The following is a 24,825-nucleotide window of genomic DNA, read 5'->3' as shown; positions in this document are numbered from 1 at the left end:
TGGTTTATATTAGAATGACGCATTCTCTCTGCTAAACCAGTTTAACCTAGTGTTCTTTTTGCTGAAGCCAATTTTTGTGAATTTATAGTCTTGTGTGTGACACTGCTCTCCCCAAAGCAGGACTTTTCTCTGCATTGCAACCCAAATCTACATAAGTAGGAGCCAAGATCTCTTCACTGGAGTGTCAGCATTCCAGATTTCAGATTCCCAAGTTGGGAAATGGGAAGATCAGATCCATAGAGCAATTGGAGCTTGCTTATAAGAAACGGAATCCTATTTATTGCCAGTTAAACTCGTTTTGTGGAGAAGTGTACTTAGGGTCTGTGCAGGAGGTGCTTACACAATCCTCACAGTGTCTGCTTACCACCTTCCCACCTCTTGGCACTCTCTGGCAGGAGTTGGCTCTTACCTGTGGCCGCAAGTGCCAGGCATTGGGATCAACGTTCTACAAGCCTTTGGACTAAAGCTGTTCTGACCCGAGGGATTTTTCCATTTCCCACTTGCCCATCTCTTCTATTTAGATGAATAGGAGAGAGACCCATACTCAAGTCTTTCTGTTTTCCTGTACTCTTTGATAATGGTAAGGTGGTGTTCTAGTGTTGGGCTGCTCTGGCCACTTCTGGTGTTGATGCTGGCTTTGGGGGCAGGGGGAGCCTGTGAGAGCCCCTGGGCCTTGGGGGCCTTTGTTGTTCCTGCGCTCACTGAATGACAGATGATGGTGTGCTGTGCATAGGACTTGGAACCATCAGATGACCCTGTGCTATGCTGTGCATAGGACTTGGAACCATCAGATGACCCTGTGCTGTGCGTAGGACTTAGGATCATCAGATGACCATGTGCTGTGCTGTGCGTAGGACTTGGGACCATCAGATGACCATGTGCTGTGCTGTGCGTAGGACTTAGGATCATCAGATGACCATGTGCTGTGCGTAGGACTTGGGACCATCAGATGACCATGTGCTGTGCGTAGGACTTGGGATCATCAGATGACCCTGTGCTGTGCTGTGCTGTGTGTAGGACTTGGGACCATCAGATGACCCTGTGCTGTGCTGTGCTGTGTGTAGGACTTGGGACCATCAGATGACCCTGTGCTATGCTGTGCGTAGGACTTGGGACCATCAGATGACCCTGTGCTGTGCGTAGGACTTGGGATCATCAGATGACCCTGTGCTGTGCTGTGCGTAGGACTTGGAACCATCAGATGACCCTGTGCTGTGCTGTGTGTAGGACTTGGGATCATCAGATGACCATGTGCTGTGTGTAGGACTTGGGATCATCAGATGACCCTGTGCTGTGCTGTGTATAGGACTTGGGACCATCAGATGACCATGTGCTGTGCTGTGTATAGGACTTGGGACCATCAGATGACCATGTGCTGTGCTGTGTGTAGGACTTGGGATCATCAGATGACCATGTGCTGTGTGTAGGACTTGGGACCATCAGATGACCCTGTGCTGTGTATAGGACTTGGGACCATCAGATGACCCTGTGCTGTGTATAGGACTTGGGATCATCAGATGACCCTGTGCTGTGCTGTGCTGTGTATAGGACTTGGGACCATCAGATGACCCTGTGCTGTGCTGTGTATAGGACTTGGGACCATCAGATGACCATGTGCTGTGCTGTGTATAGGACTTGGGACCATCAGATGACCATGTGTTGTGCTGTGTACAGGACTTGGGATCATCAGATGACCGTGTGTTGTGTACAGGACTTGGGACAATTGGTATTCATCCAGCCATACATTCTAGAGTTATAAGGCAAGTTCAGTCAGTGACTACAGAAGCTCCTTCTGCTCCTCACTCAGGAGTTCAGTGCTGCCCATACTGTTAGAAGTCTGGGCCCATGAAAGAACACTCCAGCCTCACATCCAGGCCACTTCCGGTCATGTCTTCAAACACATAGCTTCCCCACAGGCCTCCCATCTCTGACGGGGCTGTGTGTGCCCAGCACCCAGCTGCCCGTTGTGGAGAAAGGAGCTTGGTAGCTGCCCTGGGAAATAGCCCTCATTGCTGGGACATCATCAGTACATTTCCCTGTTTGCTTCTGGCTTTTGGACATGGAAAGATGGACACAAAATACTGCCATTTCTTTCCCTAAAATCGCTTTTTAGATACTTCAGAGCAGCAGTTAGATCCAGATCCCTTTGTTGATCCATCCACCCTCCCCTCCCCCAGCTAGCTGTCTGTCCACCCATCTATCCATCATCCATCCATCCATCTGTCCATCTGTCTATCCACCTCCACCTAGCTGTCTGTTTCCATCTGTCCATCATCCATCCATCCATCCATCTGTCCATTATCCATCCATCTATCCATCTCCACCTAGCTGTCTGTTCCCATCTGTCCATCATCCATCCATCAATCCATCTATCCATCTGTCCATTATCCATCCATCTATCCACCTCTACCTAGCTGTCTGTTCCCATCTATCCATCCATCCATCCATCCATCCATCCATCCATCCATCCATCCATCCATCCATCCATCCATCCATCGATCCATACGCTTACCCACCCACTGGTGGAGCTCTCTCTGGACGTGGTGATCACACTTTGTAATATTAACCCTGCCCACTGAACGCCTGCCATGCCCCTTACTTTCCTCATTCTGAGTCCAGATGTCCTGCATGCTTCTCATATCACTTGCAAAGGCTAGACCATGCTTGAAGTTTTGCTCTAGTTATTCATTTTGGAAAAGACAGAACTTAAACTATTCCAGTGACTTTAACAAGACTGTTTTTTCCTGTTGTAAAAATGAGTGTTCTTTGTGATAATTTGCCTTCCTTTCTGTTCTATACCCTTCTGTAGAAAATAAAGGGTGATAGCTCTTCCTCAGTATGGTGTTTTGGGTTCACCCTGTATTGTACTGTGGTAAACCATAGTGTGTGTGTGTGTGTGTGTGTGTGTGTGTGTGTGTGTGTGTGTGTGTGTGTGTGTGTGTGTGTGTGTGTGTGTGTGTGTGTGTGTGTGTGTGTGTTTGTATGTGAGTACAGTTCTAGATCTTGTGATATAAATGGAACTGTTGAGAAAGGCCGGATTATTTTACAGATAAATCTTTTATTTAAATAATTTAATGGGTCAGCATTTTCAGAGAAGGGTTTTTAAATCATTCTTAAAGTCTTCCTACGATGTAAGATGGTGAGATTATTTTAAATTAAATGTTAGATTTTACATTCTGATTTCACATTCTGTGGTAGTTTTCTAGGGACTACTGATCTGCCTTGGGCTGTAAGAATGACTTCTCTGTTTCCTTTTGGTTTCTGTGCATTAGCTTGTGCTCCTTGTTGATGTCCCCAACACTGCCAGAGTCAGAGCTCACACCTTTTTCAACCTGGTCCTCCTGGAGAGAGGGAGAAGCCCAGGGGCGGGGAAAGGGTTTGGTGGAGGGGAGAGGACCTGTGTATTTGTATGATCACGGTGTCCTCTCCCGTGCGCGTTTGCATGAAGGCAATGCCCCTCCTGTGTGTGTTTGCATGATCATGGTGTCCCCTCCTGTGTGTGTTTGCATGAAGGCTGTGTCCTCTCCCGTGTGTGTTTGGTGGGATCCTTTCCTGTGTGTGTTTGCGTGCAGGTGGTGTCCTCTCCCGTGTGTTTGCGTGATCATGGTATTTTCTCCCATGTGTGTTTGCGTGAGGGCAGTGTGCTCTCTCGTGTGTGTTTGCATGATTGTGGTGTCCTCTCCTGTGTTTATGTGATCGCGGTGTCCTCTCCCGTGGGTGTTTATGTGATCGTGGTGTTCTCTCCCCTGGGTGTTTATGTGATCGCAGTGTTCTCTTCCAGGGGTGTTTGAATGACACCTATTTAGAGAGCCAAACCCTATTGAGTGCTCAGTTGTGGACATTCCAACCCCAGGTCATGTGGCTTCTCTCCAACAGGGCTCTAGGCCCTCCATGCCAGGGGCCGTCTTCTCCTTGAATGCTCTCCCTCCTTTCCCCATGTTTGTTGGGAAGTTGTGTATGTCCTAGAGTTAGATGGTTTTGAGTTAATTGTCATCCTGGCTGGTGGCTCTATGGTTCCTTGATTCTGAGAACGTCCCCGACCCATGCCTTCTCCTTGGTCCTCATGTTAGGTTGGGGAGCAGACCAGCGTGTCCAGGTGGAAAGGGAGCCATGCTGCTGAACTTGTCTGCAGTAGAGTCTAGGCCGTGTCCTCCTGACCGTCCGCACCCTGTCCTCCATGGAGCCATGTTCTGGCACCTCTCGCCAGCCAGAGAGTGTTTCTGCAGCATACTCCTGCTCTGAAGACAAGGGCTTCCAGAGTGTTCTGTGCCACTCTTCCTGCTCCGCCCAGTGTGGGTGCTTTCTGTCCTGGCCAAGGCATATTTATCTCCCTCTAACAATAAGGGCGATTCTGATTCTCTTGGCGTTTAGAAGACAAATTGGCACCAGGGTTCTCGGAGTTAAATGCCATTACTTCATTATGTTGAAGAGTAACAAATGGTCTGTTGTGAGGAATGACACACAGAATAGGAGGCTGACATTTCCCTGGATAAAATAATAAGCCAGCTAAACAGACTAAGAAAAATCAAGGCTTTGGCCTGTCTCCCCCAGAGCCTGTTTTCTGCAGGCTGGGTTGTGAGTCCAGCTGCTTTAGTGAACTTAGGAGAGGGCTGTGGAGGGCTTCCTTTCCTATTTACCCTTTATTATATCTGAGGAAATATCTCTGTGCTTGGGGCCCTTGAAGGAGTCGATGGACAGCATCTCAGAAGAAGTCCTCTGATTATGCTGTTGATTCAATTCCCTGAGATTGGAAAATAAAATCGGATCTGCTGAGATGGCAGGATGTGAATAGATTCTGTGGAGGCCGTTTTCCCAGAGAGGGGATTGTGTGACGAGGAGGCCGTGTGCACCACGTGGGGGTCCTCGGCCTTCCCAGTCTGCTCAGCGCTCTGGTGGGGCCAGGCTGCCCTGCTGTCTCCTGTCGCTGTCTTGGGAGTACTTTGGGGCTTAGTTTCTGCAGCCTGGTGGTGACAATGCCCCTTTTCCCCAGCCTCAGCAGGCATGAGGAGTGGGAGCAGGGGCCCGTCCGGTGGTGTCTCTGTGGAGGCTCCACCAGAAGGAGGGTGCAGGCCACACGGCAACTGCCTGGGCCGGCAGATTTGAGGCCGCCCCCTTTGCAGGGGGCTTGCCGAGCAGACCGGTCTCTGTGTATAGAGACGTGCAGGGGCGGCGGGAACAGAGCTGCTAGAGCGCGTGTGTCACGGGCACACCTGTCAGCCTTGCCCTCGGTAGAGGGGAGGCCTGGGCCTTCCTGAGTTGGGGACACACTGGGTTGGGTTGGGCTTCTGCTTTTCTGCCAGCCAGGCTGCTATGGTCCCTAAGCATGTTAGCCCCCTCTCTGCTCCTCGTCCCTGTGCCAGTGAGGGAGGGTGGGCTGGTGGAATTGGTGGGTACTGACCTGCATCGGCAGAGCCACGTTTGGTCCTTGTGCGTGACTGGCATTGTGTCCGAGAGAACAGCACAAGAAGGCTCAGCTTGTTGGCTCCCAGCCAAGGGATCCTGCTGTGGAAATGCTCCTCCTTCTTTACCTTTTTGATCTCTGTTGTGAGCCAAGAGTCAGGCAGGCAGTGTGCTTGTCCCTGTGAGCACATGAACTGTGCAGGTGCTGCTGAGAAGTTGCTGGGGTGGCTGGCGGGCGCTGGGAGGGCGTGGCCTGAGCCCTTGGGGCAGCAGTTTCCCATGCAAGCTGTGGGCCGATAGCAGGGCCCCGGCTTTCCAGGCTGCTGGATGCCATTGTTTTTCTGCATGCCCATGGCCACCCGGTACAAGGTGTGGTGGTGGTGGAGTTGTGATGGGTTACAGGAGCTGGTATAGCTAGAACCTGGAGGAGGGTGTCTGCTGTTGATGAACACTGGATAAGTATTGATAGTCATTATTGCTCTTAGCATCGTTGGGCTTCTTTTACAACTTTCTAAGTATATTCTGGGCTAAGATATTTATGAAAGAATATTTTCCTTGGGAAGAGGCATGTTCTTTTGCAAATAAAATAAAATGGAAAAAAATACAGGATTTAAATGTGCTGGATGAGAGCAGTCTTTGTAAGCATTCATAATTGTCTGGCCAAATATCTGATAAGCCATTTTAATTAGGTATCTGTTTTGCATTAGAAACATTTAAGTTATGTTTTCTCATTAGTTTTTTTTGAAAATTGTATTTTTAAGTTTATGTTCATTGTAGTATGGGAGGGTTCACTGTGATGGGTTCATAAATGCACACAAATTTACCCTTCCACTCATTAGTTTTTCTGTGTTTTCAGAAGGAAGTTATTTAGAGCACTATTGTCAGTCTTTTGAAGCACTCTATGTTACTTCTTTGTGGGGTATTTGATCATAGTGTTGAAATACCCTCTGCAGTCTCAGAAAGACTAATCTTGGAGACAGGGTTTTAGAGGCATTATTACTGAATAAATACACAACTATGTAAGAACGAGATGTTTAAAGTCTACTGCAGAAACTTTCAGATCTCTGTTAGGAATAAATAATGTATTCTGGGTTCTCTTATTAGAATGCAAAACGTCTGAGAAGCAATAATTTATAATATATTAATTATGTTAATTAATTGGAGAAGATTCAGAATATTAATTATCTGCAACCAATTAGGTATTGAAATTGAGAACCATTAAGTGATGAGGTGTGGGACTGCACGAGCCATTTAGTCAGTGTGATGAGAAATGGGTGGAGGGAGCGGCTGACAGTGGCAAGCTCGCTCCGTCTTGTTTACTGGTATGGTTAATTGCACCTTGTCTTTTCCATGCTGGGTGCCGTGCAGAAGAGGAGGACGTGGACAGGGTCGACGTCGCCAGCGTGCCGGCAGAGGTGCTGCGCAACATCGAGGCTGACACCTACTGGTGCATGAGCAAGCTGCTGGACGGCATTCAGGTGAGCCCGTGGCCGCCCGCTCAGCTCCAGCCATGGAGCATCAGGAGCATCTCCTGCTGCCACAGGCCTGCTTCTGTATCAGCCAGGCCAGCACAATTCCCGAAGCCTGTTTATGTGCTCCTCAGGGAGCCGTTGTGCCTCTCAGTCTGGGGAAGTCCCGGTGACCCCAGGCTCTGTCTCCCCACGGTCATCAGCACCGCTTGGGCAGGGACCATGCGTCGTTGCTCAAGCCTGGCACACTGTTCAGAGCACCCCGCCCTCTTAAAAGCACCCTGTCTGTAACCCTCAGCCTGCCGGCAGCCCTTAACTCTGCCAGCCTTGGTCCCACGGCTCTAAGCGATTGGAACAGCACAGCAGTGGCAGGTCCTGAGGGCACCCCAGTGGCTGTAAGTGGTGGGGGTGGGAGGGATCTTGTGCAGGCCCCGGAAGGGCCTGGTTGGCAGGTGAGTTAGGAGTGAGGACTGACGTTTCTGTTGTAGAACAATGGCTGAGGTAGATGGAACAGCCCTCCAGTGCGGCGTGGAATGGTTTCAGTTCCTTCTTTGCTAGCATGCCTCTTCTAGCCGCTTGTTTTATGTTCAGTGCCGTGTTTTGCTCCGGGGAGGTCGCAGGGAATAAGTGTGAGACCTTCCTGGAGGAAGTATACAATAAAGAGGCGGCGGGCTCCTGCCTCCGGGGCAGGTCTGGCACAGAGCAGCTGCCAGGGAAGCAGAGGTGGACTTGTCAGACTAAAGGAGATGCCTAGAGCAGTCGTGGTTGAGGGAAGTTTCTTGAACCAAATTCTCGAGGCTTGCTCTGGAACCCACCCTCAGAAGTCCCTGCCAAGGTGGTCCTGGTCCTGAGGCTGGGGTGGGGTGGGATGGACTTCTCCGAGATGGCGAGGAGATGGCTACGCTGCGCAATCCTGCACCCCCGAGCCCGTGTCTCTCCTGCCGACGCATTCTCAGCCCAACTGCCGGACCAGAAATGCCAAAGAAGGCATCTAGAAAATACAGTCTAAAGACGTAGACCCAAGGCTCAGTTTGAATAAGTTATCCAGCAGTTGTCCTGCGTAACACTGGGTTCACATGGCTTTGGTTACTTAGGTGTGGGCAAGAAGTGAAAATCCCTTCCAAGCCGAAGCATTAGTGACCTCACTGTCACCCATCCAGATGTCCTCCTGAACTGCTCTGTTTCATTAAAAAAATGCTCTCTAGAGACACATCTAGTACATCAGTTTGTCACTTCCTTCCTTTCTTAATACTTTTTTTCTCTTTTTATTTTTTGTCAGTCCTGGATCTTGAACTTGGGGCCTGGACACTGTCCCCAAGCTCCTTTTGCTCAAGGCTAGTGCTCTGCCACTTGAGCTACAGCACCACTTTCAGCTTTTTGTGTGACTAATTGGAGATAAGGGTCTCACGGACTTTCCTGCCTCGGTTGGCTTTGGACAGCCATCCTCAGATCAGAGCCTCCTGAGTAGCTAGTATGACAAGCGTGAGCCACCAGCACCTGGAATATTTCATTATTTATTCTCTTTCCCAGAGCTTACTGCTTTTCCTACCTTAGAAAGTAATTGAATGGTAATGTAAACCTTTATACATTTCCAGTGTCACTTCTCTGATAGTGAGTGATGGAACGTGTGCCATTTAAATACAAGATTATCTGGCTTCTGTTTGTAAATAAGATCAGCTGTACAAGGAGATCGATGATGGCTTTTCATTTTTCACCTACGCATGTTGTCTGGAGAAGTGGTTTATTGACAGGACAGACAAGTGTGCTTGCAGCATGTCGCATTCCCGTGGTAGCAGTGTGTCTGTCTCTCATCGGGTACAGCTGATTCCGTGTGAGCCCACGCGAGCCAACGCTGAGGTAGTCAGCCCCACCCTTGTAGGACCTGGACTCCAGCTCCGGTAGCACGTAGGCCCCTTAGCAGACCCCTCCTGGGACTGTTCCTGTGAGTGCAGGAATCATGGTCATTTTAGGTGTAGATGGGTGTGAGGACACCAGCTGGTTTAAAGTCCAGGCTCAAATGGACCAGTGTGTCAGACCCCCAAGGGCCTGGTGCTTCTGCCCCTGAGCCTACTTCCTGTTTCTGGTCTCAGTTACCTCAGCTCCATTCTCCTGTGGAAAGTGTCCTCCTTGTATCCCTTTTTCTTCCCATCATTGGCTGGTTGAAAGTCCTAGCCATCTGCTGTGCTTTTGTTGAATGTAGATTCTCAGCCCGACTCTCACCAGTGACCTGACATTTCTCCAGATCAGACTTGTTCCTCATGGTGACCTAATTCCACCCCGATGCACAGAGATTGCAGTGGTTACAGCCCAAGCTGTGTACTAGCTCTTCCTCAGGGTGAGAACTGACAAAGGCCTGCCAGGGCCCACAGGTGTCACATGGTCCCCAGAGACTGTGGAGATGAGCTAAGGAGCAGCTGAGTCTCCTGAGTGACCGTGCCTCACAGAGCCAGCGCTGAGAGTCAGAGTCTTCTGAGTGACCATGCCTCACAGAGCCAGCGCTGAGAGAGTCAGAGCCATTGTCCAAGGTCACACAGCGTGGGTGGCAGCCCCCCTTCAGAGTCTGGACCTGTGCTCCTCCCCTACTTTGTGGCCTTTCCACCCAGCAGAGAACCTTTCCAGTACTAGGTAGAGTGAGTTCTGTTTTGCAGGGGGAATTCTAGAAGGCAGAAACCACATTTGTTCTTTTCTTACCTTGGTGTCCTGGATAGCTGCCGCTCTGTTTTTATTCATCTTGGAGCCCCAGTTTGAGATTCTTTTCCACCAGGTTTCATTAACTAATTGGTTCACTTTGTCAGTTAGTTGAGATTGTGGGGAGCACCTGTCTCTAGGTGTTGGGGCTCTTGCAGGCTTGGGTAGGTGTGAGCAGGGCAGCTCAGTGGACAGTGGACTGCTGCCCACAGACCGCTGGTGAGGGGCCCTGACCAGGGAGGTGGCAGATGAAGGGGTGCCTGGACATGTGGGCATTAAATATTGAACGCGCATTGCTGGAGTCCTCGGCAGCCAGGGGAAGTCCTCTAGGAAGGGAAAGCGATGGCTCGCTGGCTGTCAGATGCATTTGAGGGACTTGTCAGGCCCTCTGTGGCCGGGGGTTTAGGGCTCCTGCCCTAAGATATGAAGGAAGGAGGCTGTGGTCCTCAGAAGTCCAGGGAGGCCCAGGAAGGACGGTGGGATGCTGTGTAGCCGCGGAGCCCAGCAGAGCCCCAGCACTTGCCTCAGGACCTCTTGACGGTCTTAACAATGATTGCCGGAGCCAAAGAGATTTCATTTGTTGGTTAATTCTTTTGATATTTACTGTATTAGAAACTCAAACAGAATTTTTTTATTTTGAAGTGACAATGGCAGGGGTTTGGAGATGTAGCCCAGTGCCGGAGCGCTTGCTCAACATGTCTGAGGCCCTGGCTTCCATCACAGGACCATAAACAAACAGAAACGATGACAGACTTACTGTAGTCAGCTGTAAGTAGTATTTTAAAATCAGGTTCTCCACTACAAAGTATTTAGTGATAAGAAAGGTGTTATTTTACATTTTCCAAATTTCCTTTATATCTGACTTGATAGAAGGCCACAGAATTGTCTTATGCTTGTACATTCAATTTATTGTAATTTTTTGAAGTATCTGAAGGAAGTCAGTCTTGTGTGGATAGGGGCGAAAAAGAGCATTTTGTTGTAGTTTTTTTCCCCCTTAACATTATACCATAACCCAGTGGCGGCATGGGTTAGCTGCTGTGTGAGCTCTGAATTCATGTCAACGAATGCTTTGTACCTGCTGCACTCAGAGCGGTGGCTGCTCCTTACCCTTTGCACAGATCTTTTACCCATGTTTGGCCCTGAAACATCGTGCACTAATCATTTGGACAATACTAGATGGCAAAGTATGGTGACTTTTTCAATGTGCACAATTACATCGTATCAAAAGAATCACATGAAGAAGCTGAAACTGTGGTGAATAAAAGCCTTCCAAAATTGGATTCCAAATTTGGCTTCAAAGATCAAATACTGTCGCTGGCAACACACATAATCTGTTGTTGTCCTTGAAGTGACAGGCAAGCTGTTGCCTTTTGAGAAAATGTCACCAGAGACTCAGGTTGAGTTTGCTTGTCATCATTCTTTCAAGCACAAATGCTGCTCCTCGAAGCAGGGGTCCAGTGGAGCTCAGAGCTGCATGTCCGCAGCAGGAGTGCCCTCCAAGGAGGCTCCACCCTGACGCGCACGCAGGGCGTCAGAAGGCCGAGAGTGACCTCTGTTAATAAAGTTGGTTTAACTTTAATGGAGCAGTTAGATTTCTGTTTCACCAGGGCACCCTTGAGCGAGGCTGCCTTTTGATTTGAACTGTGCAGGGTGAGGGCTGTGGTAGCACCGCCTGGCCCCTCCCAACACGCCGTCTTTGCTTGTACTGCGCGGCTCTCTGTGCAGACGTCCAGGCAGGGACGGAAGGCCGTATTGTTGTGTCCCAGGATTGTTGGGCAAACATGGGTCTCACCCACCACTCAAAAGCGTCTCAGAGACCACATCAGTTGAGCGGACAGCTGTTTTGAGGACTTCTGCCTAGGAAAAAATGCTCTAAGTATGTAGTATTCTCTTGGAAAAATTCTCCGAAGATGAGCTCAGAGGGTACAGAGTGAATGGGCAGCAAGTGTGTAAAGATAGGACACCAGCTGCCACCGTCAGGAGACAGGTCCTAGACCACTGACCGGAGGGCCTGAGATGCCTGGGTTAAAATACGAAGGATAAAGGAATAGTTCACAATTAGGAATGAGATGCTGAGAGTTTGTATTGTTGCTGTTCTTATAAAGGTGATGTACAAAGGGGTTACCTTTTCCCAAGTCAGGTAATGAGTGCGTTTCTTTTTGCACTGTCACTCATTCCTGCACTGAGACACTGAAAGTTTTAAAAGAATGAAACAACATCTGGAAACAAAAATTAGTCATTGAAATTTGTAACTCAGGAGACACAACAGAAAAGAGACTTAGTTAAGAGAAGGCAGGTCTGAGAGGATTGCTGACTCAGCATCATAGAAGCACTGAAAGCCGCGTAGTTACAGCAGGAAAAGAATAGACGCAAAATGAGTAGATGTAAAAAGTCTACTGATAAGATTATGGCTGAGGGTTTTAATTGACATTGTTACTTACATTCAATACGTAAGACAAATCTTGAGATGGATAAATGAAAACAAAATTTCACAGAGGCATGCTGAGGAGCCACGGAATAGGAAAGATAGAGAATCTCAGAGACAGGGCGGGCAGTAGCCTGAATGAGCAAAAAGGACCTAGATGGGGAGTTGGAGGCGTGGCTCGAGTGGCAGAGCGCCAGCCTCGGGTGAAAACGAAGAACGCAGATGGAAACACCATCAGCGCACGCAGAGCGGGCTGAGGAGTGCGGAGCTGTGGGAAGAACAGTAACCGCGAAGCCAGGCTGCAGCTAGAACCAAACCCAGCTCTCTGCTGTTCACAAGACACTCACCTGAAGTCCGGCACTGCGGACAGCCTGGGGGACAGGGCTGGGAGGACACAGAGAGAGAGAGACGCATGACCAGCAGGGTAAGAAGCTGAGTTCACCAGCGAAGCCTGTGCAGCCGCACAGCTCTTGGAGGAGCTGCATTGCAGGCGGGGGCACTGGGTGTGTGCCTGTCCATCGTGTGGCAGTGGAGAGTGGAGATGGTCCTTCGCGCAGCAGTGAAGGCAGAGCTGAGTGCGAGGATTCTGACGGATTCCCAGCGGGCCTGAGGGGCTGGATCGGGTCCAGAGATGCTGGCTCCTGCTCTCCTGCCGCTCAGCCATGAGTTGGTTGAACAGACAGGAAGGTGTGTTTGTGAAGGCCAGTGTCATTTACTTGACAGGGCTCTGTCCCACCCAGGCCAGAGCTGTACAGCATCACACATAGTATGATGCAGCGAGAGTCCTGGGCTTTGCATTCAGCAGATCTGGCCTGAGGGTTTGTTTTCTCCCAGTAGCTGGTGCGGCCGACCCTGCCAGTGATTCCAGCCGGGCTTGGGCTGCCCGGCGCTGGCACACATCCTGTGTGGTCTCCGCCCAGTGGTTTCCGAGGCACAGCGGGGTCTGGCTGTGGGCTGAGGCAGGCAGGTTGGGGGCTTGCAGGACTCAGTTCTCGAGCTTCTCATGCTACGTCTTTTCTTCCTCAGCTACAGTAGGTCGATCGGATGGCAGTGCTTTTGGAAATTGAGCTACATCGAATTTGAGGAAATACTTCATTGCACTCTGCCCTTGGCTTCCTGCCTCTTGAGCCTTGTCTGCAGGCCGCGTGGGCTCCGCCTGCAGGCTGACTGCGCGTGGGGTTCTGGGGCCGCTGCGCTTGCGGCTGTCCAGACCGTGCAGCTCTTGAGGAGCAGATCTACTTTGTTCCACTCAAGTACACCCCAAGGGGCCAGCATGGGATTTACATGAAAAAAAAAGGTGTGTGAGGGATTCTTTCTGTTGACAGGGTCTCCGACCATCTCCGTCGTGGCTTACCTTTGGAGGATAATTTTTGGCGTAGAGTGCAAAGGTACATTTGAGCCAGTTCAGTCAGGCCTCAGGCCCCGGGAGGCCGCTCGGCCTGGGCCTCAGGGCCCAGCCCTTCCTCTCCGGGCTCTGAAGGCAGGGTCCACCCCAGCTGCCTCCGGCCCTCCTCCGCTTTTAGGGGATTATTCTTGTGCGTGTGCCAGTGTGTTCATTTCACTAACAACCCTCATGCCAGCCTTGTCGGGTAGCCATTACATCCTGAATTACGGCTGCATGCTCACTACCCCGAAGTCATACTATTACTCTTAGATTCATTACTTAGCAGGACAGCGTCTTCCAGTAGAAAAGAACCAGTGCCTTTTATAATTAGTCATTTACATTTCCTTTCCTTGGGGAAGAATTTCTCAGTCTGAGAAATGGATGACGGCCTGGTGGGATAGGGATGTGGTGGGGGAGGTGGTTCTGTTATCTTGGAACTTACCTCTGAACCCTCTGGACTGAGACTGGGGTGGACTTTATCTTGGTATTGGGGTGGCCCTGGGCTGCGGTGAACCTCACAAGTGAGCTCAGATAGCTAGACCTAGAAAAGTCCAAGTCCTAGGAGCTGCCATCTGCCAACTTAACTCAGAGGAAAGAGAGCAAGCAGGGGGAAACTGTGTTTGGGAAGGAGGCAGAAGTGGCTCCCTCCCTCCTCCCCTCTGTCCCTCCTTACCCCCTTCCCTCTTCCTTTTTACCCTCCCTCCCTCCCTCCTCCCCTCTGTCCCTCCTTACCCCCTTCCCTCTTCCTTTTTACCCTCCCTCCCTCCCTCCTCCCCTCTGTCCCTCCTTACCCCCTTCCCTCTTCCTTTTTACCCTCCCTCCCTCCCTCCTCCCCTCTGTCCCTCCTTACCCCCTTCTCTCTTCCTTTTTACCCTCCCTCCCTCCCTCCCTCCCTCCTTCCCTCCCTCCCTCCCTCCAGAAGAGCACCCGGCCCTCATTTGCGAGGGAGGACTACGGATGCACGGGTGAGCGGCATGTGAAGCACCTACCCTCTCAGTTTGGGGAATTCAGACCTGACTCAGACAGCGAACCCGCCTTGTGTGTTGAAGAATCCGAGACCTGTGACTTTAGAGCCCCAGTCAATAAAATGGAAGACTCGTGACAACATTTTAGAAAGGTTATTAAGCAGACAAGAATGTGTTAGTTACTGGGCTGCAAAAGGAGAGTCATTAAGAATGAGTCATTGAGCAGCAAGCAATTTAAAAAATGAAAATTAAAAATATTAATTTAAATAGCATTGAAAAACATAAAAATCCATATTATAGCCTGAATGAATGGATTGTTCCTTTTGATTATCAAGTTCTCTGCTGTGTGAATACATCAGAATTACTCTATCCATCACCCTGATGCTAGAAGCTGGCGTTGCCTCTGGCTTTTGCTGTGATGGTGACATTTCTGTGGATGTTACGTACATGGCCTTCTCCTGGCTGGCCTTAGGTTGCTGAGTCATGGAGCAGAAGGGTATTTAGTTTTTTCTAGGAAACAGCCAGATCTTTTTTTTTTTTTTTTTTTTTTTAACCAAAGTGGTGGTATCATATTATGTACCCAACAGCCATCTATGTAAATTCTAGATATTTTACCATAAGAAGGAAATTTGACCAACATTATATTTCCCTTGTGTTCTTAATTTATGCTTCATAGTAATCCTTTGTCAGGATATACACACACACACACACACACACACACACACACACACACACATATGCATATATATATACATATATACATATATATACATATATACATATATATGCATATATATATAAATATAAATATTTTCTCCCTGTCTGTGGTTTACCAGTTCATTTTATCTGTAGTATCTTCTGATAAGCAGATAATCTTAGTTTGATATATAGTATCTTCTGATAAGCAAATAATCTTAGTTTGATATATCTAATCTACTCTTTTCTTTTGTTGTAATGATTTTCTGTATCCTAACTGATTTATGATACCAAGATACTCCCCCTATGATTTTATTCTTTTAGAAGCTTTCTAGGTTTAAGTTTAGGTTGCAGACCTAGCTTGGCTCATTCTTGTGTGTCCTAGGCGTTGGGTTCTTGCCTTCAGCATCGGTCTTCTTGTGGACACACACCATTTGTTGAACATAGTTTTGCTTTGTTTCCAAATTAGATTGCTTTCGTAGTTTTGCTGAAAATGAAATGAATGAATAAATGAGTGTCTATTTCTGGCCGTGGTTTTTATCCACTAGGCAATTGGATCTTTATGCCAGTGCATATAGTCTTAATCACCGTAGTGTTTCTTGGAGCAGACTTTGGTCTTTTAAAAAATTGTAATGGAGATTTTGTGCTGTATGTTTTTATATGAAGTTTATTGTTATCTTGCCATTTCTTGCAAAAAAAAGTCTGCTGGGATTTTCAATGGGATTATGTTGAATATGTATGCCAATTTTCCTAAAATTGGCTGTATGAATTATACTGAGTCTTCTAATCTGTGAATATAGTGTATTTAAATTTTTTATTTGGATATTTCTTAATTTATCCTCACAACTATTTTTGTAGTTTCCAGTGTATGGGTCTTGTTCATACTTTGTTAAATGTTTCTAATTTGGATTTTTATTTTTTTCTATTTTACATGGTATTGTTTTGTTGTTTACTTTTTTAAAAAAAGTACTGGTATAAATAGAAAAATGGATTTGGTAACCCAACATAGTTGCTTTCTAGCTACTATTGTTCCATGGCAAATTATCCCAAACTTTCTGACTTAAAGCAAACATTTCTGTCTCTCCTGGCTTCTGTGGGTAAGAAGGACATGGATAGAAGGACATGGACTGCTTGTCTGTCCACTACAGTGTCTGGACCTTAGGCTGGGAGGCTTCAGAGGTTGGCCACAGTGGATACCTGGGGGCTGGAATCACCTGAAATTTCATCCATGAGTGTGATACCTTGGCTCAGATAGTTCCAAGAGTAGGACTTTAGGTGGTACTGTCCCTCCATGGGGGTTATTATTCTCAAAGCATGGTGGTCTGTGGACCGTCAGAGTTCCTGTGTGATAATTTATATTCTTACTGGCTCAGTCCCAGAATTCTATGTCATCCTCACACTGTGTCTCAGAAATCAAAGGCTTCTGTGCTCTTGGAGGGAAGCAGCCATAGGCCTACCCAGATCCTAAGCAGGGAACCTGGCCTCCATGTCTAGATGCAACAGAGCTCGTGGAGCAGGGGCCATTGATGTTTCAAACATTCTTCTAAATTCACCTTTTAATTCTGGGAGCTTTTGATTGGATGCTTTAGGATCTTCTGTCAGCTCGAGCAAGGAGGAGGCTTTTACTTCTTTCTTTCCAGTACATGTGGCTGTTACTTATCTTGCTGTATTGCATAGTCAAGGACCTCCAGTGCAGTGTTGAGCAGAAGTGATAAGAACAGACATCTCTGCCTTTTCCAGATGTTGGGAAGGATGAAGCATTTAGGCTTTCTCTATTAGTGTGATGTTGCTGCTGGCCTTTTGTAGATACTGTGTGTGTTCGGGTGTTTGCTCAGAGTGCAAAGCGGGCAGACAGAGAGCCTATATTTACTTAATAAGCACCCTGGCCTGTCAGGCAGGCCTGTCTATTTGAGGAAATCCTGATACACAGTGGAAACAGAGGATGAGGATACATTTTTAAAATAGTGGGTGAACAGGTTTGCTGAGATTTTTTAAAAAAGAAAAATGTGTTTTTAGTCATGCTGTTTTAAGCTATTGAAATATATTTTTTCTTATTTATTCTGTTAATTTAGTGAAGGACATTGTTAAGTTTTTTGAATGTTAAGCCAACCTGTGTTACTGAGATAAACTAAACTTTGTGCTGAAGGCAAATTGTATTTTGTAATTTTTAACTTAAAAATAGAACCTTTTCATACCCTTCTGGGTATGAAATGGTCAAATTTCTGTTCAAGGCTAGGTTAGTCTTTGGTTTCCTTTTGTTCTAATGCCTTTTTATTCGCTATTAAGGAGAGGATAGCTTCATATAATGCTCCTTTAACTTATGGAAATTTTTATAAGATTAATAATTATTTATGTAAGATTAGTATTATTTAATCCTTAAATGTTCAGTAGAATCTAACAGTGAAGCCAGTCCGTTCTCTTGTCAGTTTGAAAATTCTTTCCTTTTAAACAATTTGACCATTTTAAACAGGGTATCTAGTTTATTGATTTATTCCTTACCACTTTCTTTTTCTTTACATTATCTTTAAGTAGTTATCCAAAAGTGTAATGCACACCTTCGTCATTCTCCCTCATCTGCCCCGGCCCTACCCATCCTCTCAAGTTACCTGGTTCTATTTTCATATATATACATTGAATGTTATTTCATATATGTTATTGAATGTTATGACTGTATTTGTCTTCCCTTCATTTCTGTTTTCCTCTTTCCTTCCTCCCTCCCTCCCTCACACCATCCCTCCCTCCCTCCCTTCTCTCTCTCTCTCTCTCTCTCTCTCTCTCTTTCTCTTTCTCTCTCTTTCTTTCTTTTTCTTTCTTTTCTTTCTTTCCTGGAGCTTGACCTCAAAGTCCCATGTTCTCACTTAGACTTTTTCACTACTTGAGCCACACCTCTGCTTCCAGATTTTTGCTAATTTTGAAGAGTCTTATGAGCTTTTCTGCCCAGCTGGCTTCAAACTGCAATCCTTAGATCTCAGCCTCCTGAGTAGCTAGGATTACAGGTGTGAGCCACTGGCTCCCTGCTTAATGGGCATTTCTCATAGATGGCTTATATCTGACATTTGAATTCCTATCCTTTTTGTGTGTCTTTGGTTCTGATGGACCTATGCACTGTGTTCAGTGTAATTGTGTGTTTGGAGTTTAGGTTGCCTTTTCCATTTGTTTCACTTTTCTTATTTCCACTTTCTTTGGTGGAATTAAGTATTTTCTTAACAGGCTCTTGTGTTATGGAGCTGTTTCAGGGTTAGAGAGGAGTAAGCAGAAAGCAAGGGGGCCCCCAGTGCTCGCCCATCTGCAGCGTGGCACACCTGGAGCAGCCCAGTCCAAGCCCGGAGCTCATCCGGGGCCTGTGGGGTTGACAGGTGTCTGATGTCACGTGCCTCCCACTCTAGTGTCATTGAAAGCTGTTTCACAGCACCCCCCCACACACACCTGTTTACCCTTCCTTCCCTCCTTCCCTCCCACCAAACCCTGGGCACCATGGATTTTTTTTACAACTCTCTGTGGCTCTGTCTCTCTGGAATGCCAGCTAGTTGGACTCCCAGGCTGGACTCTCACTTGTCTGGCCAGCTTCTTGACTTCGCTGGCTGTCTCCCCGCTCTCCTGCTCCATGTACTCGGCACCTGGCTGTCTCCCCGCTCTCCTTCTCTGTGCACTCGGCACCTGTGTTTTGTCATAGACTGCTTTCAGTACTGCTTCACCCCGTTTGCTGCTGCTTGGTCTGTGTCTGAAAATGCACATGCAGCCTGTAGGAGGTGCTGGCAGCCCTGCCTTGACCGGGTGGGACCCCTTAGTCTTAACCACTGTCCTGGGGCCATCAGTGGTTGTGGGAGCTTGGATGAGGTAGGATGGGTTTGTCCTGTGGAAGTTCTTCTAGATACAGTCACTGGAGCCACATACCTTTAATCACATCAGTCAGCACGGCCTAGTTCTAAGCCAGTGTAGGCTACCTAGAGAGACCCTTTCTCAAACAAAACCATACAGTAATTCATTTAATACCCACAGTGCCTGTGTGGGGGACCCTGCCATCTCCCTTTCACCGGTGAGGAGGCAGAGCCTTACTAAGTTTGCAGGTGGAAGCAAAGAGCTACGCCTGCTTCCTGTGTTTTCATGGCGGCTCTCTGCTGAGTGTGTCTCTGATGGTCATGCCACAAGGCCCTGTCCTTGGCCTCGTCCTTGCCTCCTCTTCTCTGAGGCTGCGATGAAGACATTGAGGATCCGTTTAACCAGAGCTTCTAAGCTTCGAGGGGCAGCTAATGTGATAGATGACATAATCGAGATTCACAATGAGTTCTGCTGCCCAGAATGCTAGATGAGAACCAATGACATGAAGAAGCTAATAGGAATAAATGGTAAGTCCTACATTCAAGTTCAAACAACCAAGCCGTATAGGGTGGCGAGAAGTTTGGACAGTTTGGGTTCACTGCGTCTCCAGCGGGAAGTTCTTGTCATCGTTTTGTCTCCATTAGAGTTCTGCCTGGTGACCGCTGTCCCTCCTCTCAGGCCTCCTCCTGGCGTTTCTGCCCTGGACAGCCAGGGGCCTTTTTCAGTATGGGACCTTCGTAGCTATGGGGGCTCCCGTTTCCACTGCATTATCCTCCCCAGACAGCGTTGCGTGGCCTTACCATTAACTCCCTAGAGAGCCCATGGCCTGGGGATGGCGCTCTCTTCCTTACCTGGCTTCCTCGCTGCTCCTTGGGCCTCCCAGCCTTCAGCTCTCTCCTGGGGTGTGTCCCGCTCCTTCAGTCTCCTGGCTCTGCGACACGGTGCTTCCTCCTCCTGCCATCTCAGCTCAGGTCCCGTGTCCTTACGATGGCTCAGGTCAGGCCCCATTCTGTGCTGTACACCAAAGTGCCCAGGCCACAGCTGGCCCACAGCCCCACCTGACACACCAGTGTGGTGAGCATTTCTTACCACCAGACAGCTGGCTCTCTGCATTTCCGCTGCTGTGTGTCAGGACCCGAGCGAGGCCCACCCCAGTCTGCTGGCTTCCAGGCCCCAGCTGACCGTCACCCTCGGGGCTGTGATGCTGGGCAGTGTCAGGATGCCAAGCGGAGTGGAAGGAAGAAGAGGCCCGTCGCAGGCCCTGCAGTTCCCCTGCAGTAACTTGTGATAGCCTGTGTGGAGCTGCCTGGGGTGTCAGGGCTGAGCGCACGAGCACTTCTGCCCAACACACACCCCAGAGCTGGCTCCCAGGTCGGGGGCCCAAGCCCTCCTGACACCCACGCTCCCCAGTGGCAGCTGAGCCCTGACCTTGCCTGCAGGCCTCTCCAAGGGCAGCCGTCAGGCCTGTGGTTTTAAGGGTTTGGCAGAATACAGATGCTCAGGACTTAATTTTCTGGCACACAAGCAGCATCTAGTAGTAAGTACTGTTGGTGAGTAATGGTCAGACACGAAATGTGGTGCTCAGTTGCATTAATGAGATTTGCTGATCAGTGGGTGGAAATTTTGAACAGCACGGCAGTAGCCTGCCTGGCTCTGTCCTCTGTGCCATCAGAGCACTGGTGTGTGTGTGTGTGTGTGTGTGTGTGTGTGTGTGTGTGTGTGTGTGTGTGTGTGTGTGTGTGTGTGTGTGTGTGTGTGTGTGTGTGTGTGTGTGTGTGTGTGTGTGTGTGTGTGTGTGTGTGTGTGTGTGCGCGTGTGCGTGCGCACGCATCATGTGGTCCAAGGGGGAATTTGGAAGGGCATCTTTTAAGAACCCAGGGATGGGGATGCCTCAGGGCATTGCAGAAAGCACTCTTTTTGAGTCTTGTTGGAGGCAGGGCCTGGTCTGGCTGAGGAAGACAACTTAGGTTCCCACATAGGAAGGGCGCCATTGCTGGCCAGCAAAGGGGCGGGATGTTGTGGGGAGCTGGCTCACTGGCTCTCTGGCCTGGTCCCCGAGCCCCTGTCTGAGTGGCCAGCTCTGCAGGTGTGGCAGGGCGTCAGCTCCGCTCAAAGTGCTCCTTCCCGAAGCCTGTTGTGGAGAGTGGGGCGAGCACTGTGGCAGGCTGAGGAGCAGCGGCACGGGCACAGGCAGGCAAGCTGGGCTCTCTCATGCGAGGTGGGCAGCTGCTCTAGTGCCCCTGTGCTCAGCTGCCCCTCGTCCCGGGAACACAGCGCCTCCCTCAGCCTGGGACTCTGCAGACACCTGCTGCTCATGTCCACCAGGCTACAGATCCTGCTTGCTGTAATTGAGAACCTCCTCTGCCCTGGAGCGAGGTGGGGGCCAGCCTCTCTCCTGCTCCCCAGGCCTGGCATGCGGTGACAGTGCAGGAGCAGAGCTGCGATTTCCCGATCCCCTGCTGTATGAGGGGTCCTTCCCAGGGGTCTCTTTTACCTCCTTGAAGCTGCCAGCACTTCTGGAGGGCAGGGGTGTCATTCTCATCTCATAGAGAGCTTATCCCATTGCCGGGCCACTCAGCTTCTCCGTAATAGGGCTGGGTTCCCACTGCAGACCTCTCTTACCTAAAACTGGCCCTCGCTCCAGGCTGCAGGCCTCCCGTCTCATAGCGTGTGAGCCTCACTCCTCCAATCTCAGTCTCACATGCGCCTTCTTCCTCACGACTGTCCTCAGGGGTTGGGTTCTTAATGAGCTGGCACTGCTAGCATGGGACCCGTTTACCCTCTGCCCTGCCTCCCTTGGGGGCCAGATGCTGGCTGTCCAGGCGCCTCGCAGGTAGTCCTTGGGGCAGATGGCTCTGCCCAGTCTGCTCCAGGCGCTGCCCTGTGAGTGTCCTTCATTTACCTGTAACTGTCCTCTGTTTATGTCTAGAAATGTGCCATTAAGTGTTCAGGTGATACGAGCACTTCTGATGTTGAAAATGTGGGCTTGCTTCTCAAGTGACACCCCGTGGGGCTGCATGGCGGTGGGGTCGTGGCCCCTCACGGGGTTCTCAAGGGGAAATCTGGCAGTTTGTGAGTTTGTTGGGTTATAAAATTACTATTTCTTTGATTCTTTGCTCCTGTGCAGTATGTGCTTTATTTTATATGCGTATAATACACATTGTCATATTTTTCCTCGTAGGACAACTACACCTTTGCTCAACCTGGGATTCAACTGAAAGTGAAGATGTTGGAGGAGCTCGTGAGCCGGATTGATGGTACGCCTGTGTCCCGGGCAGCCCCTCCCGAGGCCAGGGCCAGGGCGGGGAGGCAGGGTTAGGGTTAGAGCACAGTCCTCGCTTTTCCCCAGCCGGTGGCCTGGGCCACTTGGCTCTGCGGCCTTGATCCCTCCTAGGCGGTCACAGATCAGGGGCTGTGCCCACCCTACTCCTGCTCTAGCCACGATTCAGGCAGGGGCTGACAGGAGGGTAATGAACTTGCTCGTAGCAGGCAGCCCTCACTCTTGGGTGAGCAAGGGACTGTCTTGCCCGGGTGACAGAGTGGTTGTTTATGGCTGTCCTTTGGCTTTCTCCCTGCCTGTGTACCTCATTTTGCTATCAAGGAGGTTAGAATAATTTCTCCATGGAATCCAATTAATTACCAAGTCTGGAAATAACATCTTCAATATTATAGAAAAATTATAGCGTGTGCTCGGGCAATTTTAGATTATGCTTTCATGTTTAAGTGGGGGCTTTGAAATACTTTTTACCTCCGTCCTTAAAATAATTCCCCCGCGATGTGCTGACTGTCATCTTGCAATAGCAGAGTTTAATTAAATGAAAGTTGAGAGATAATGCCTGCCCGTTCCGGGCATAGTCTCCTGATAGTTTGTTAAATTAATGCACTGAGCATTAACGAAGTGATAGCAAGCAGAACCAGGAGTGTATCTGCGACACAGCCGGTCAGCGGTGAGCTGGCCGAGGCCCGCTCCTCTCGGATGAGTCCCCCGTGAGGCTGCCACAGCATTTTGCTGCATATACAGAAAACGTACTTCGTTTAAAGGTTGGCTGTGGAGCATGTCCCTGTGTGTGCCCTTGCGCGTGTGTGTGGTTCTGAGCGTGTCGTACTTGCTTCCCCCCCCCCCCACACACCTCCCCCAAGCAGCAGTGAGTTGTCAAATCAGTCGTTACAGGATGCACTGGCTTTGGGGAACGACTGAGTGACAGCATAAAATGGAGCCATGCAAATTATAAACTCTTCTCTTGTTCCTCGATTGAGTCTGATTTCCAGCTCTCTGTCTAATGGTTATTACCTAATTTCCATATGATGAAGTCTTACCCCGTTCTTACAATGCGACTTTATTTGATTCAGTATTATATTTAGCTACTTTTCAACCTATCTATTCAAAATATGGCTTCTTTGCTCCTGTCAGTGTATTTATGTGCATTTACTGTTCTCGTACAGTCGGGTCTGGCGGGGCTGTGCTTGGGATTTTTTCTTTTTCTTTTTCTTTTTTCCCTGTGACCGGTTCCCAAGTGCTCCCTGCCCCACTCAGCTCTTTGAAATGTGATGTGCAGTAGCTGTGACTCCCACGCTCTTGGCTGGTTTTTCTTTTTCTCCTTGGAAGGCAGGTTTTATGTTTTCTGGGTGGTCAGGAAGCTGTGGCCAGCATGCATTCACTCCAGCACTGCAGCTGGGAGATGCTGGGATTGGTTTTCTCGGGGCCATGGCTCAGCAGGAAATGTGTGCACATTTACTGGGTGATTGTTTAAGAGTGGCCACAGGCACTGGAGGAGCCTGCTCTCCACAGCCAAGCTAAGCTGAGCATCCTTTTATCTTGCAGCCCTCTGGAGTAGGGCGTTTCTGTCCTACATGAGTTTCCTCCAATGATCAGCTCTTCAGAGCCCAGGAAAGCCTGTGGTATGGTGGTCTAACTGTGGAAGCTGTTTGTTCCTGTTCTGCCAATGAAGCCTCAGAGTATTAAAGAAAGCCTGTGCGGAGCCTGGGCCCTGCCTGGACGCCTCCTCTCTCCAGGCCTCTGGAGGAGGGCCATGACCCGAGCTTCGTAAGCCACTCCCATCTCCATCACGTCTGGAGAGGGAAGTTGTGGGCTTAGAACTTTTGCACAGACTAACGATTTTATTAAGAGCAGGTTATACTAGGAAGAAAAAAATCACTCTTTTACTTAAAAATAAAACCCTGCTGCTTTATTTCTGCATTTTTAGGGCAGATCAGCATTTATTTCAGGAAATTTTGGCTTGCGGAGGAGGGAAGCTGAGGCTTTATGGGCAGGTCCTGGAGGGGAGCCTTTGGCTGGGAGGAGCTGCTCTGTGCAGGTTAACACTGGAGTTCCAGCCACGGACGTGTGAACGTCTGGGCTCCAAGCTTGGAACAGACCATGCCAATTCACAAATGCCAGAGACCAGGGAGTCCTATGGAGACCCACGGAGAAACCCATGTGCAGCCACATGATCGTGAACTTAATGAAAGAAATGCAGAGAGATTTTGCAGTACCGAGTGCATTTGAATTCTTTTTTTTTTATTGTGAAAATACTGTACAGAGGGGTTACAATTACATGGACAAGATAATGAGTACATTTCTTGAATAAGAAATGTACTTATCTTATCAAGCATTGTAGCCTCCTCCTTTGTTTCCCCTTCCCATCCCATCCCCCCCCTCCAAAGTTGTAAAGTTCATTTTCGACCTACGACTTGTACATCTCATTGTTGCAATGGCTCCACCTGTATCCCTATTTAAATAATTTGTTTTTTCCCTTCTCCTCCACAAATTATACCAACATCAAATACAGTGAAAGCAGGGGTTATACCGGGGGGAGGGACATACAAAGCAACAAAGAAATAATCTTATAAATGTGTTAGAAACAATCACATGAAAGAAAAAAACATTTGAATACATATCTTAGGGTTCATTTCCCTAATATCAACTTATCTGACCTTTTCTGCTTGTCTCAGACATATACTAGTAATTGCAAATAAGGG

General features: G+C 48.8%; 1 protein-coding gene across 1 annotated transcript in view; it reads left to right on the top strand.

The window, feature by feature from the left end:
* The window catches only part of Tbc1d22a (TBC1 domain family member 22A), a 305,311-nt gene that overhangs the window by 171,103 nt on the left and 109,383 nt on the right, over nt 1-24,825 (top strand). The window contains exons 9-10 of the mRNA XM_069999815.1: nt 6,769-6,878; nt 22,028-22,103. Of these exons, the coding sequence (XP_069855916.1) occupies nt 6,769-6,878; nt 22,028-22,103 (186 nt within the window). The remainder of the gene's footprint in view (nt 1-6,768; nt 6,879-22,027; nt 22,104-24,825) is intronic.

The sequence above is a fragment of the Dipodomys merriami genome, unplaced genomic scaffold (assembly GCF_024711535.1).
Source record: "Dipodomys merriami isolate MVZ:Mamm:240054 unplaced genomic scaffold, mDipMer1.0.p SCAF_55, whole genome shotgun sequence".
Classification (NCBI taxonomy): Eukaryota; Metazoa; Chordata; class Mammalia; order Rodentia; family Heteromyidae; genus Dipodomys; species Dipodomys merriami.
The sequence above is the reverse complement of the archived record's forward strand: the minus strand, read 5'-3'. Positions and strand labels throughout refer to the sequence as shown.